This window comes from Neovison vison, chromosome 3 (assembly GCF_020171115.1).
Source record: "Neovison vison isolate M4711 chromosome 3, ASM_NN_V1, whole genome shotgun sequence".
Taxonomy (NCBI): Eukaryota; Metazoa; Chordata; class Mammalia; order Carnivora; family Mustelidae; genus Neogale; species Neogale vison.
This window is the reverse complement of record NC_058093.1, coordinates 36,145,923-36,160,074: the sequence shown is the minus strand read 5'-3', so window position 1 is coordinate 36,160,074 and position 14,152 is coordinate 36,145,923. Positions and strand designations below refer to the sequence as shown.

Below are 14,152 nucleotides of genomic sequence, written 5' to 3'. Positions count from 1 at the left end.
CTCCTCCTCTTGCCGATGTGGAATATAGTGAAAGTTTAAAATTATAAAAGGGAGCAGTGATCACTCCAAAGTGATTTGCTCCCTCTGAGGTTAAGTGTAGTTTTCTCTCTAGAGTTAGAGGTCAAGGGGGAAAAAGTGATAAGACAATGTTGCAGGGAGCCACCTGTTAAGAGCGCAGATGGCCTTCCCTGTGAAGATAACTCATGTCTCATCTGGGTGTCTGCAGAACCTCCCTCTCGTCCTCAGGTAATCAAGGGGCACCTGGGCTGCAGGGACCTCCAGGAGAAATGGGAGATCCTGGGCCAAGAGGCATGGTGGGAGATCCAGGGGCACCGGGGCTCCCAGGAATAAAAGGTGAGTGGAAAGGAAGCCTGACCCTTGACGGCAAATTGATAGCGCCTTTCCTGTGCCAAGTGACACTGCTCTTGGTCATGGCTCGTTCCTATTTCCCACAGATGACCTTAGTTAGCTCCTTCTTCTCACTCAGAGCTTCAGGCAGGGCACCTCGGCTCTCTGCCTGCCTTTGACCAAAATGACGGTGTTGCCATCTTTGAGAACATTTCTCCCAGCGTTTTCTGTAATGCTTAGGCCTCTTTACTTATTCTCTCCTTAAGATAGTTTAGATCTCCTTAAGATTGTGTGTTAGACACTGGGTGCACAATTCTGTTACTGCCTTCTTGGATCTCACAATGTAGTCCGGGAGTTGTATTAGAAACATACTTTGTAACTACATTTACCAATTGTGGTATGTGCAGGAAAGAGAATGTCAATGCTATGGAGAAAGAGTCACCAATATTCTTTAGCTTTGTTAGATAAAGAAACATTTTTTTCTGAATTTTTGATCTTTATGCGTCATAGAAAACTTATCATAAGTTTCATTACAATAATACCATATGCCCTATTGTACATGCTGGGGTTTTTTTGTTATTAACAAAGATCCATGCCCCTCCATTCCTTTATGATACTTTCTCCTCTTCAGTCCATTTCTTCCATTTTAGAAAAAAATGTTTTTCCTGGGTACTTCGTGTACACCTATAGTGTAGCATGTGTGTCCTAATCATTTGTATGTTTAAAGGTCTTTCTCACCAAGTAAAATACCATTTTTATATTCCTGGCACCCAGTGGATACCCACTAAATCTACTGGATGGTTATGGTAAGTATTTTAAAATTTGTGAATAGGGACGCCTGGGTGGCTCAGTTGGTTGGACGACTGCCTTCGGCTCAGGTCATGATCCTGGAGTCCTGGGATGGAGTCCCACATCAGGCTCCCAGTTCCACGGGGAGTCTGCTTCGCTCTCTGACCTTCTCCTTGCTCATGCTCTCTCTCACTGTCTCTCTCTCAAATAAATAAATAAAATCTTTAAAAAAAAATAAAATAAAATTTGTGAATAAATTAAAAATAGAGCACTGGACAAGTAGAAGAATGGACAGTTGAGCTAGTAGCTATGAAGTTGAAGGTCTTTGCTTGAATAGCAGATGAAGAGTCAAGCCTTACTTGGTAGATTTCTATAACTAAGATCCTCTCTTCCCACCTTCCTCCCCTTACCTTCTGCTAGTTGATCATCCATGTACTAAATTTTGGTTCAATAGAAATCACTTCCACTCGGAAGAGTTGGAAGCCCCTCCTTTGGGCTTGTTTCATTGTTTTGAAAATCCAAATTAAAATTTCCCACTCTTTCATTTCTTCCCTCACCAAAGAACTTTCAAATAATGTTTGTTCCCCAATATGCAGTAGTGTGGTATGTAGCACCTGGTGCAACCCTGCAGGGAGGGAGGCCCTTTATTCTGGAGCACTTGTACCATATGTATTTCCATGCAGCCAAATATTATTTGGTTTCTGGTTCCATAACTAAACAAGACATCTTTGCACTGTTCTTCTCCCTCTTCATTGACATTTAATGTGAAGTCCAGTGATCTGTGATAAATTTAGGATCTCAAGCAATGGCATATTTTTTTTTACTATGTTGTGTTAGTCACCCTACTATACTTCATTAATTTTTGATGTAGTATTCCGCGATTCATTGTTTGCATGGACACCCAATGCTCATTGCAATACATGCCCTCCTTAATACCCATCACCGGGTATAATTTTTTTTTTATGTTAAAAACTTATCTAGTAATTGTGGCTGTTTGCTGTCCCTGAAAATCCCTGAAGCCCTGGTGGGGTGTTCTCCAACACTTTTTTGAACGTCTGGAAGATGAAATTGGTAAAAACCCAAAAGGAAACATTTCCATTATGAACCACTCCTACTGCATTTCCCCGTCATCTTACCCTCCTAGTTTAATAAAAATAGCAAGGGTCTTCAAACATCCCAGTGCCATAACAATAGACACTCAGTTTTACTAAAATGACCAGGCTCAGGTTACTATTTTTGATTTGTCCTGCTCTTGAATTAGTTTGCATTTATCACATCATTTCATTATGGTATGTTATTAAAAAACCAATAGCCAGTGATGTTGATTGAGTAACAGAATCGCTCGAAAAATGATCTCCAACCACATCAGATTTCTGTGCTATAAAATAAAGTGTTTGTCAAGAGACGATGGGGAAATGACTCTGTCAGCCCAGATATTCACCCCAACACACAGACAGACGCTGCAGTGGTGCCTCCTGGCCATGCAGCGACACTGTTTCTCTGCAAACAGCCCAACGAATGACCTGTGTTTAAAAAACCAAACCAAACCGAACCGTGAATACATTCCTAAAAGTGAAAACGTCCACAATATAAATCCATTGTTGCAGTTTATCATGCTGTTACAAAAATGAACCGCACTCCAGCAGAAACACTTTGATCTGAGAAACTAAATATTTGAAGTATGTTCTAAATAAGTCAAGGGGACTGATTATCTTGTTTGAACAAACCAGCTGTTGAACTCCAAATTTGTTTGCTCTGCTGGAACGGGCCATATGGATTCTGAGTCCTGCTTGTGTTCAGTCAGATTTAAACCCTAACTTAAACATATGCTAAAAATGGCTTGATTTGTAGATTTAAATGTTCAAGCACATATGCCCTCTAGAGGGAAGACACTTGGTTCCTCGTTGGACGTTCATGAGATTGGAATAATGAAAATCTAAAGACAACTGCCTGCTCCATGGCAACAACCATAAAGATGTGGATTGGGTTGTTTTGGCTGGTGGCAAAATGTTTCCTCAGAAAAAAGGCACCCCGAAATGTCTTTTATCTGGAAAGAAATGCTATCATGTTAGAACTGTGGAAATCATGGGAATGTTCTCCCCCTTTCTCTATGGGGGGCGGCAGGGTGTCCCTTCTGGCCCTGCCCCCACAGCACTTACCACTCCTGAAGTAATTGCCCATTTGTTCTGTCATGTCAGGGACTGCTTCTCTCGTGCTCTCCATTGTCTTGTCAGCCAGCTGTCACCAAGTATATTTGGGGATGGGAGCTCCAGGATTGGGAGACCATGTCTTTATGCTCTTGTGCCTATCCTCAGTAGGCAGTTGTGTAGTTTCTGAACTAAAAAAAATATATATCTTATTTCAGATTCTGTTTTGATACATTTTCAACTGTGTTCAACCACTACGTGTAGTTACATGGGTCCCTTTCCCAGCGCCTTTCACGTTCCGGTGACCAGCTGTCTGAGTTTTGCCTGGGAGGGAGGGTGCCTCAGAACGCCAGAGCTGGCAAGTCCCCCTTGCACAGGGGCAAGGTGGTCATCCCATTAGATGTAAAAACCTGTACAAAGGCCACTGGGGATAGAGTGGCATTTTGAGGCTTTAGAACAAAAGAAAACCTCAGTGAGAACCTAGTCTCTGAGTGGGCTTGCTAACCAGGATGGAGGCTGTGAGTCCCATTAGGGCTGGAGCAGGAGATTCGATTCTCTGACCAGGCTGGGTGGAAGGGAGAGCACCCTGGCCCGTGAGCATAGGGAGGTGCAGCCTTACGTGAAGGGTGTTAAGCAGGAGGACGGCCAGAGAGGTGAATAAAAAATCCTCATTACCAAGGAATGTGCTTTGTTAGCTTAATTGCCTCTCATCTGCTCTGTATATATTTTATGCATGAACAACTTTCTGATTTAGAGATGGGATTGATAAAAAGCTTTCAGTAGAAAGGAAAAATTGCCCTTAAAATCCTACCCAGATGTAGCTGCATTCAATTTAGAAAGATAACATTGGGTCAGATAAGGGTCGGCCAGTTCAACAATGGTGAGGGGCTGGGCCTGTGACAGCCCAGGATCTGGATGCATTGATGGGACAATGGAGAGTTGGCAGAAGCTGAGACATTCCACCCCAGCTAAGTCCCCAAGCCATCAATCTTGGTGGCTTCAGCTGGAGATCAAAACACATTGAAATAGCAAAGTGTTCTCAAAAAATTTATTATCATTTCAGATAGATTGCCATAAATATCCAGATTTGGCAGATGAAGAAGGTCTGTGTGTTCTTTTGGTGCAAACTTGAAACGTTGGCTCATTAAGAGGAAAGAGGATTGAAAAATAAACTCAGCCAGAACTGTGAAAAGTGGTTAGGAAATAAGAGCTTTCGGAAAAATAAGGGTGCATTCCCATTTTGGGGGGTGGGGATGAGAGAATGCGGCTCCTTTGCACCAATCTAAAGTTTAAGGTTAAAAATAGAATAACCATCCATTTCAAGTACTGATAATAAATAGAGTGAAACTAGCTAAGTGTTCCCTCTTTTAATAAGAAGCCCACAGAGGACTTGCATTAATGAGTAGTAATAATTAGCACTTAAATTGTTTATACACAAATGGATGCCTCTAACTTTCACCAAACCTTATTCCTCCCATAAATTTATTAAAGAATATGTAACATGCAAATCGACATTGTGCCCCCTCCTTCCGACAGCTTTCTCTCCACCCGTTCACGTCCCGGCACTCCCTGTGGCACATTTCCTCATTCACTCATTCATGCATCCTCTCACCCATTCAACCAACACCTGCTGAACACCAACTGTGTGTCACATGCGAGACGGGAGCATGGGATGACTAAGATGACCCGATCTTGCCCTCAATTAATTTATCCAAAGTCATCCAGTCATCCAGACTCGCTTGTTGCGTGGTATGGGACAGGCACCGGCAGAAGGGCATCAAGGGAGCCCTGTGTAGGTTTCGTGGGGTAGCTGAGGGCCATTTGATGTGTGCTAGAACACTGCATTGCAAATGACAGGGATGTGGTCCCAAACTGAGTGATGGGCTGGACGGCTCTCAGCCTTCGATGAAGATCCACCGATGAATTTGGAAGGTCACTAGGTTTGGCCAGAGGCTGAGCAGAAGATGGTTTCCCCCCAAATCCATGAGATAAGACATGTATGAATCACCCGGCAGAGGGCCCTGCTCCCAGAATTGTATCAGTCGCCTGCCTTCTTCCCTTCCCCCCTCTCTCCTTCCCTCTGCCTGTCCCTTGTTTGTCTCCTCTACCTCCTCCCTATAAATCTCTATACTTATGTAAGTATCTATATGTTATAATATAAGTGTATTTTAGATACTTCATGCATTTATCTATTTATGAGTCTATAGGTTGATGGGTGTTCAGTGTTCCCTGTCAGCTTACTTCGGGAAGTCAGGCTGGTAGATATCTGTCTCCTTGGAGGACTACACTGATGCCTGGCAGAAAGAAATCATACCTCATTACAGAGACTGGAGTATTCAGTGATTGCTATGAAATAAACTGAGTTTCAGTAAAGAGGCATCAGAGTGGTTCATTTCGAAAGAAGTCAGGGCAAAGAAATCGTGCCAACCAAACCTTCTCTGCAGGCTGCTTCTTTCTGCGTAGTGCGGAACTTGAAGAAAGGTTAGGTAGGTCATGTATTCCCCAGTTTGCCACAGGCCTCACCTGTCCTTATTGTCTTACTACCTTTACCTGACTAGATCCCAAAGAAATTAGTATCTACAGACCACGGTGGAGTGGACAGGTCCTGAGCCTGGGTAGAAGGAGGTCTGGGTTTGCTCCGATCCAATCTCTTTTCTCTCATCTGGGATAAGTTCGTTGTCATCGAACCTAACGTTCCTTCCTACAAGAAGATTCAATAATTCTAGATAGTATCTGGATAGAGAGAGAGATGTCCACAATATGGTCATAAACCAAGAGCAGTATGTTAAAACCAAAGAAATGTGCTAACCTGTCTTTCCGAAAATGTCCGTCAAATGAAAATGTTAAATAATAACCACTGGCATGGTTTTAGCCTTGATAATGACATCTAGACAGTGTGACCTCAGGGCTCCCGCCTGGAGAATCTGTCGGTGGCCATCAGCGAATCATCCCCTGGGTGGTGCCCGGGCCGAGTGGCTGGTGAACTTCAACACTGTGTCTTCCCTGGTGGGTCACAGGCCTGTGATGTGTTTCAGGTCCCTCCGGGGCTCCCGGTCTGAACGGCTTGCATGGTTTAAAGGGTCAGAAAGGAGCCAAAGGTGCTTCAGGTAAGAAAATCCTTTGCCAAGACCGAACTGCCGTCAGCAGGCTGTGAAAAACTGCCAGTATTCCTTCACGATGCACGATTTGGGGTGCCAAACAAAGAAACTGGCTTAGCTGGAAGACACAATACTGGACTGTTCTTAGTACCGAAGACGACTTCTCTAAAAAGGACCCCTGAGAAAACCTAATTTAAGAAAGAATTGTTGGTTATCAGTGTCTTCTGTTGATGTTGCTTGGAGCTATCTCTCTGCTAAAAATATTCTGAATAATTGCTTAGGTGGAACTCAATTTTTTTTAAAAGATTTTATTTATTTATTTGAGAGAGAGGCAGTGAGAGAGAGCATGAGTGAGGAGAAGGTCAGAGGGAGAAGCAGACTCCCCACGGAGCTGGGAGCCCGATGCGGGACTCGATCCTGGGACTCCGGAGTCATGGCAGAGAGTTGGGAGGGGGTTTTTTTGTTTGTTTTTTCGTTGTTTTTTTTTTTTTTTTTTTTTTTTTTTTTTCGATATTAAGTGTAGGGATGGCAAGTACGGCCACGTGGGTCTAATGAGTACTTTTCACACCCTCAACCGGCTGCTGTTCAAACAAGTCCCTCGAGCAAGTCGCTGTTCCCTTTGCTACCCCAGATAGGTTCACCGTCAGCAACTGCATTCGAGCTGGTTCTGGGATTTTAGTATAGGGCTCGTTTGTTGCTTTAGTGTCTCAGAAAAACAGCCCACAGTCAGACAAGGCGGCTGGAATCTGACACGGAGGTGGGAGGGTGTTTGGCCCAGGGCTGGGTTGTCGTGCTTCTGGGTTTGACGCAGCTGCTGAAGAGAGGCAGAATCTTGATATGTGTGCAAGGCCAAGAATTAATCCAGGTCACAGAGGATTCATTTTAGAGGCTCCTCCAAATAGTCTGATAATGTATGTACCTCCCCCGGGAAACCAGGGACGTGCTCCCGCTGCAGTGTGGACCTCCTCCGTGGTTGTTACTTACATGCCAGGTTCCCCCTGAAATGTCAAACCAGTGTATTCAGCTTGTTATTATTATTATTATTATCCTTGTTGTTATTATTATTCCTTATGGCTGGATCTCATTTGGTTTCACTCCTTCTGGGGTAGAGGTTGGAATGTTGATATGTTGTTGATTTTTTAGTTTAGTTTTGTTTTTGTGTTTGTTTTGTTTTAACCGGGGAAATAATCGTAAAATAAGCCTATGGCTGACCTGCAGCCGGCTGTGTGATGGAGCATGAGAGGAAAGGTGATGACTGACCCAGGGAGAGCTTACAGCATAGGGGCCACCACTGCAGCAGGCAGTCGGGCTCAGCACGACCCGCTGGGTCACTGTCACCCCGTCTGGAAGCTGTTCTTTTCCAGGAGCAGCAATAGGGACAGACAGAGAGAAAATGCAGAATTAATGCTGTTTCCCTCATCAAGGTTTGCACGAAGTGGGCCCGCCTGGTCCAGTGGGCACACCTGGGCTAAAAGGGGAGATGGGAGACCCTGGGAGTCCGGGAATTTCTCCCCCAGGCCCTTCTGGAGGAAGAGGTCCCCCCGGCCCCCCAGGTAAGAAGCAGCATGCTTTGCCCCTCTTAGTAATTAAATCCAAACCTTCCAAATGTAACGAGGCTGACATCAGAACACGTTCCTTCTCAGGGAGACCTGGATTGCCCGGTCTGGCAGGTGCCACAGGAAGAGCTCCTGAAGGGGACATTCCTGACCCAGGTCCACCCGGAGATCAGGGACCTCCTGGCCCCGACGGTCCAAGAGGTATGAGAACATCCCAGCAGAGGATGGTGACCCTCCCTTCCTTACATGCTGCCAGGTCTGGAGGGATGTAGGACTTGAGAATGGCAGAGCTGAAGCCCGTGAGCAGCCCCATCGATCTGGCAGATGGAAAAGGCAGAGGGTGGGCAGTGCCCGGCTGTCAGAGCCAGCCCTGGGTCGGAGCGCTCCTGCACCTGCTCTCTGCGTGCGCGCGGACTCTCAGCGGGCCTCTCCTGGTGCCAGCACCAGCGTCGTGCTGAGCACAAGGGTGCAGAACACGGGGCAGGACGGACCCTCACCTTGCCTGGTGGTCTCTGGCACCTCCAATGTGAACCACTGCCCCCAGCCAGCCAGCTGACAGTGCTGGGGGTCTGGCACACACAGGAACAGAGCCTCTTCAAGAGCTGCTCACGGCACTTGTTCCCCTCGGCACTTGGCAGGGACGATGGCCAGCAAGGCAATATTTCACAGAGTGGGGTCTGACCAGAGCCGTCAGGGTCCTGGGGACCAGAGCTGTGGCACCGTGGGCTTTTGCAAAGTACACAGTCATGTTCTAATAGCTCACCGAGCTCCTTTGGACAGACCCAACCCACTACCTTCATATCTTTAGGGTTTTAGTCAGGGTAAGCTAAAGATTATGGGATCCTGTTTGATGCTGGGAAAAATTAAATGCTCAAAAATATGCTAGGCAGTGTAGAAGCTAAGTAGGAGTAGAAGTTGGGCTCACTTCCTGGGTGAAGACACCTGTTTTCAAATAGGATTAAACATTTAATTTCCATCAGCCAGATTTTTGTCAAAAAACTGTCATCTATGTATCTGTCTACCCATCTGTCCTGTCTGTTCATCCGTCCTTCTACCTATCATATTAAAGCAGAGGGATGACAATGCAAAGAAAAGCCATAAACCCTTGCTTCCAGATGGGCTGGCTTGGAAGGGAAGGAAGGCTTTCTGTATGCTCATTTGTCTAACTGTTCACAACAGACCATTTACACCCTCTCTCGGCTTAGGGGCTCCATGAGATAATCTCTGTTTTACTTCGGATATTGTTGACTTTTTTGTTCTTCTGATTTTCTCTGTCTTTTGCTTGCATTTGGTTACTTTCCTTAAGAAGCTCTCAGGTAACCTGCAGTCATATTTGTCTTTGACTGAAAGAAGATTTTTGCCTCCTCCTTGTGGTCAGGAGCTCCCGGGCCCCCAGGCCGCCCTGGAAGTGTCGACCTTCTGAAAGGGGAACCAGGAGACTGTGGTCTTCCAGGACCTCCAGGTCCCCCAGGCCCACCTGGCCCTCCAGGACGCAAAGGCTTCCCAGGATGTGATGGAAAAGATGGCCAGAAAGGTAGGCATGCAAGTTGTTTCTTAAGAAGTACATGAAGACTTTTGTTATCTTGACCTTCAGGGTCTGGTGTTTTGCACCCCTGGGAGGTAACGTCATTTCCTGTGGACATAGTCATGACATTTCGGTAGTTCCCTGACTTTTCCAGAAAGTCCTCAAGTTTGGGTAACATTTGGATGAGTAAGAAGAAGAAATACAAGTTCATCTTCAGCCCCTAATAACATGCTTGGTAATCTTCTAGACCAGAACTGGACAACAGAAATATAGCACAAGCTACACCTGTAATGAAAAGGTGTGGTAGCCCCATTTTAAAAAGTAAAAAGAAATAAGTGAAATGACTTTTCCTATTTCCTTTAACAAATATATTCAAATATTACTGCTTTAGCATATCATCATTGATACAAATTATCAGTGCAATGATCAGGGCTGTTCCGAACGAACGAGTTCCTCTCCCAGATAAGACACTCTTCCTCCCCAGCTCTGAAGCCTGGTGCATGTTTTATGAGCACAAGACAACCCAGTCTGGATGCGCCATTTTAGCTGTTCAGTAGCCACATGCAGTTAGTGGATTCTGTGTTGGGCAGATTTGTGAAAGAGTCTCTGTTACTGAATTCTCCCATTATTTAAAGCTAAAATATTTTTTAATTCACTTTTACTTAACTGCTAATATTTGGGGATGTTCATTTTTGGTCACCAGGTTTCAGAAAGTTATTCAGTTCATTAGAACTTTTTTGTTGAAAAGGAACCAATATTGGTTATCCATTTTAACTCCTTTCTGTTACAGATAAGGAAGATGGATAGTGAAGCAACTATCACAGTCTGCCCAATAACTGGCTGAGTGTGAAATAAAGCAAAAGATTAGGGCAAAATGAAGACCAAAATTACCATAAGGCTGCCATGTTTACAGTGCAAAGGGCATCCCTGTAATGGTGCAGTACACAACTTGCACAACAGTACAGAACAACCCTCCCTCAACTTTATTAGCAATAAAATCAATTTTAGAGACTGTGGCTTATATCTGCAGATACGTGGGCTTCTGGTTATCGAACCCCAGAATCGGACAAACATGTAAGCATGCTAGTCACCAAAAGGAAGGAAGAGGCTAACTATATAACCTTGTTCCTTTCCCAAATAAGATACTTCTTCATCCCAGTTACTGCTCTAGAGAATGAAACTCTACCTGGAAATATTCTTCAGGTTTGGGAAAACAGTATGCAGCATAAGTAATAGTGACCAAAAAAAAAAAAATAAATAATATATATATATATGTATATATATATATATATACAAGGTCTTAGAAATATTGATGAAACCACTAAGCATGCTTCTTAACTCCCCTTTCAGGGGGGCATGTGGTCCAAAGATTGTTTACCTGTGGAAACGAGGAGGGAGTTTCTTCAGTTTACCTTTCAGACTCAAACAGTGGGAAAGATTTGATCTATTCCACAAACATTTATTAAGTACCTACAAGAATATAACAGTGAGCAGGTTTAAACAGCCCCACTCTTCGTCAGTGTAGAGTTTCATGGGGGAAGACAGACACTCACACTAAAGGATTCATCAATATAAACTGCGGCAGATGACAGCACATCAAGAACAAGTGCAGTTGGGCTGGGGCCTCAGAGAGGGCTTCCCTGAGGAGGTGAGGCTTGCTGGACACAGAAGAAGGGAAGGAACCACACACACGAGGCGCTGAGAGGCTGGCAGGGCTGACGGAGGAGATTGTGAGGAAGAGAGGCAGGAGCCCGGGGCCAGGAGGCACATTGTCCCACGTGGCTGGACACTGCCCCATTTTCCCCTCCCTTCCAGCCCTCCATCTCCAGAGAAAGTTCAGGACGACAGAGCTTTTCATTCTACTTTAGTCTTGCCTCGATTATGAAACCATGTTCCTTATTCCTTTTGACCGACTCTTGCGTTTCCTTCAGACAGAGGCAGCTCTTCTCAGCGTTACAGAAAAAAGTGAGAGGCTCACCTGGTTTCTAAGGCTGACTTTGCCCTGATTTGTGTTGGGTTCCCTGAGTTCGGTCCACCTGACTGCCATTGTCTCAATACTCCTCCGTTCCAGCGTCCCCATCTTTATGTTCCTTTTAGGACCAATGGGATTCCCGGGGCTGCAGGGGCCACCAGGACTTCCCGGCTCCCCCGGGGACAAGGGTTTACCTGGCATTCCAGGCAGACAAGGGCACCCCGGTCTTCCAGGTAAGCTCCTAATGCCTGATGATCTCACCCAGCAGCCTAAGCAAGCCTTTTTTGTTTCAATAGTTACTGTGAGGGTTGCCTTGAAGCAAGCAATTATTCTGAAATTGCCTGCAATTTCTAATGAGTTAAGCTGCATTTATTTCAGGCCTCACTACACAATCTTATGTTTGGTAAACTAATATTTATCATTAGAATGAGTACGTTTGCAAATTAGGAGTTGATTTTACAGAAACATTTCTAAGTTAAATAAATCTGTGTTCCTTCACACAAGAGGCAAAGGCTGAGTTGATTACTGTATGCGAGGGCCATATTCATTTCTCTCCCTGACTTCCCCCTGATTTTCCAAGATGTGTCATTTAACTTTTCCTGTAAAATACATTAGTTCCCGCAAAGACAAAAAGGCTATTCAATGTAAGCTCAGTCGACAACATGTTTTCAGCAGAGGGTCAAAAGTAAGCCAAGGGAGAGTTGGAAGGGCAAACAGACATGCGTATTTGAGATTGGCAGAACTGATATCTTTGGGAATCCTCAACCAATATTACAGTAATGTGGTGTCAGCTCGGAATATTTTGCAATCTCCTAAATTATGTCGGTAGTGCAAAGAAGAAATGGACTGTGGTGTTTCATGACGGATCACAGAACAACACGACAAACAGCTTGTACTTGCACTCATCTCCTATTTCCTTTCTGTGCAGAACCCATAAAACTTGGCTAAATAGTATGAAGTTTTCAGAAGCCTGCCAATGAACAGAATTTCTCTATATGTTAAATTAGGGCGTATTTGCTGTAAGAAATCAACTCGTGTTATATTGTGCAAGAGAGCTTCATTTCACGTTTTTCGAGATGGGAATGCTCTGTGACTGTATCCTAGCCGCTCTTGTCAGTAACATTGACGTGGGCTTCGTTATGTAAATAAGATGCCATCATTCTGCTCATCACGGATGCCATCCTCAAGTTATTATGTATCTTCTCAAATAACCGATGTCACTTTGGTCCTAATTTACATATTTAAAATCTCTTTCCACCACATGAAAATCGTTGCGTGGCTTCATTTTTTGACTTTGGATCCCTCCAGGCTCCAGAGGTAAGCCCTGCTATAAAATTAGTAATTTACTCTAAATCGGGCTTCTACTTGTTTCTGTACTGGCCTTTTTCACCGTACTTGTGGGTTCGTTACTTTGTTACCTTGTTACATTTTCATAGATGGGGTGCTGTAATTTTATATGAGGCATCAGTGCTTTGGCTTCCTCATTACAGATATGGTCACCCCATATTAGAGCATCCCATAGTCAAGTCTCATTATAGGTTGTCAAGGCGGAGTAGACACTCATCTTACAGAATTTCCATTCAGGCACAAAGAGTGAGTGGTTTCTTTGTCAAATGCTACGGTACATACGCATGTAAGTTTCTTTTATTAATTATACAATATAAACACATAGAACATCCCTAAAATAAGAAGTATCCACAACATAAAAAGAAGGGTCCTTCACACCCAGTAAGGGGCTGTGACAAGGTTTTCCCATAACATCAAAGTCCATTTCCAAGGAGCAAATTTCTTTGTGTGATATAATGAAAATGCTGTTATTCTTTTCAACTAAGTGTTTACCACAATGCAGAAGCAACGGATTATTTTGTGTCTGGGGTTTTCAAAGAGACTAAAAAGAGTCTCTTAAAAGAAGAAAAGAAACATAGTGAGGGCACACATTTGTCCTTTCTAGGCATCTCTTATTAACCGTAATGAAAATTTGCCCCAAATGCAGGATGCTTCCAGAAGAGACACTTTGGCCCCTTTTAGCTCCTGGTTTATTAAAAAGTAAAGAACAGTAAAATCGGAGTTTAAAAAGAGTCCTACTATTTTAAATGTTTATATTAAAAAATTACAGTTCAGAGACACCTGGGTAGCTCAGTTGCTAAGCGTCTGCCCTTGGCTCAGGTCATGATTCCAGGGACCTGGGATCAAGCCCCACATAGGGCTCCCTGCTCGGTGGGGAGTCTGCTTCTCCCTCTGCCTGCCACTCCCCCTGCTTATGCCTCCCCAACAAATAAGTAAAATCTTTGGAAAATAAAAATTATAGTTTTATATTTAATGTTTCCACTTCCATCTTCTTAGTGTCTCTCTGTGTATGTATAAACTCACTTGAAGATAACATTAGAACCCCAAATATGAAACACCAGCCAGATGCCCACCCCCACCCCTCGTTCCCTTACCTGCTTCCTTCGCCCCACCAGAATTCACAAGGCGCTTCAGGGAAAATATGAAATATTCATATGCATCTCCCCCAAGTCACCCAGAGTAGAAAAGCCACAATTTATATTAAACTACGTATTGTAAAAATATACCCAACTCTGTTGGTTGTGGTTTCCCACAATATTTTATAAGAGATTAAATCCCAAACAGCTGACAAGGGTTCAAGGCTGTTTGGGGGGTTTTTGTTTGTCTGTTTGTTTGTTTAAGATTTATTTACTTATTTGAGAGATAAGAGA

General features: G+C 44.1%; 1 protein-coding gene across 5 annotated transcripts in view; it reads left to right on the top strand.

The window, feature by feature from the left end:
- COL4A4 (collagen type IV alpha 4 chain) overlaps positions 1-14,152 on the top strand; it is a 111,248-nt gene that overhangs the window by 76,744 nt on the left and 20,352 nt on the right. For 4 of the 5 annotated variants that reach the window (XM_044241726.1, XM_044241728.1, XM_044241729.1 and 1 more), the window contains exons 36-42: positions 247-354; positions 6,320-6,391; positions 7,807-7,935; positions 8,026-8,139; positions 9,317-9,472; positions 11,561-11,668; positions 12,744-12,752. In XM_044241726.1, coding sequence (XP_044097661.1) covers positions 247-354; positions 6,320-6,391; positions 7,807-7,935; positions 8,026-8,139; positions 9,317-9,472; positions 11,561-11,668; positions 12,744-12,752 — 696 coding nt within the window. The remainder of the gene's footprint in view (positions 1-246; positions 355-6,319; positions 6,392-7,806; positions 7,936-8,025; positions 8,140-9,316; positions 9,473-11,560; positions 11,669-12,743; positions 12,753-14,152) is intronic. The other variant, XM_044241727.1, reaches the window with a different exon arrangement.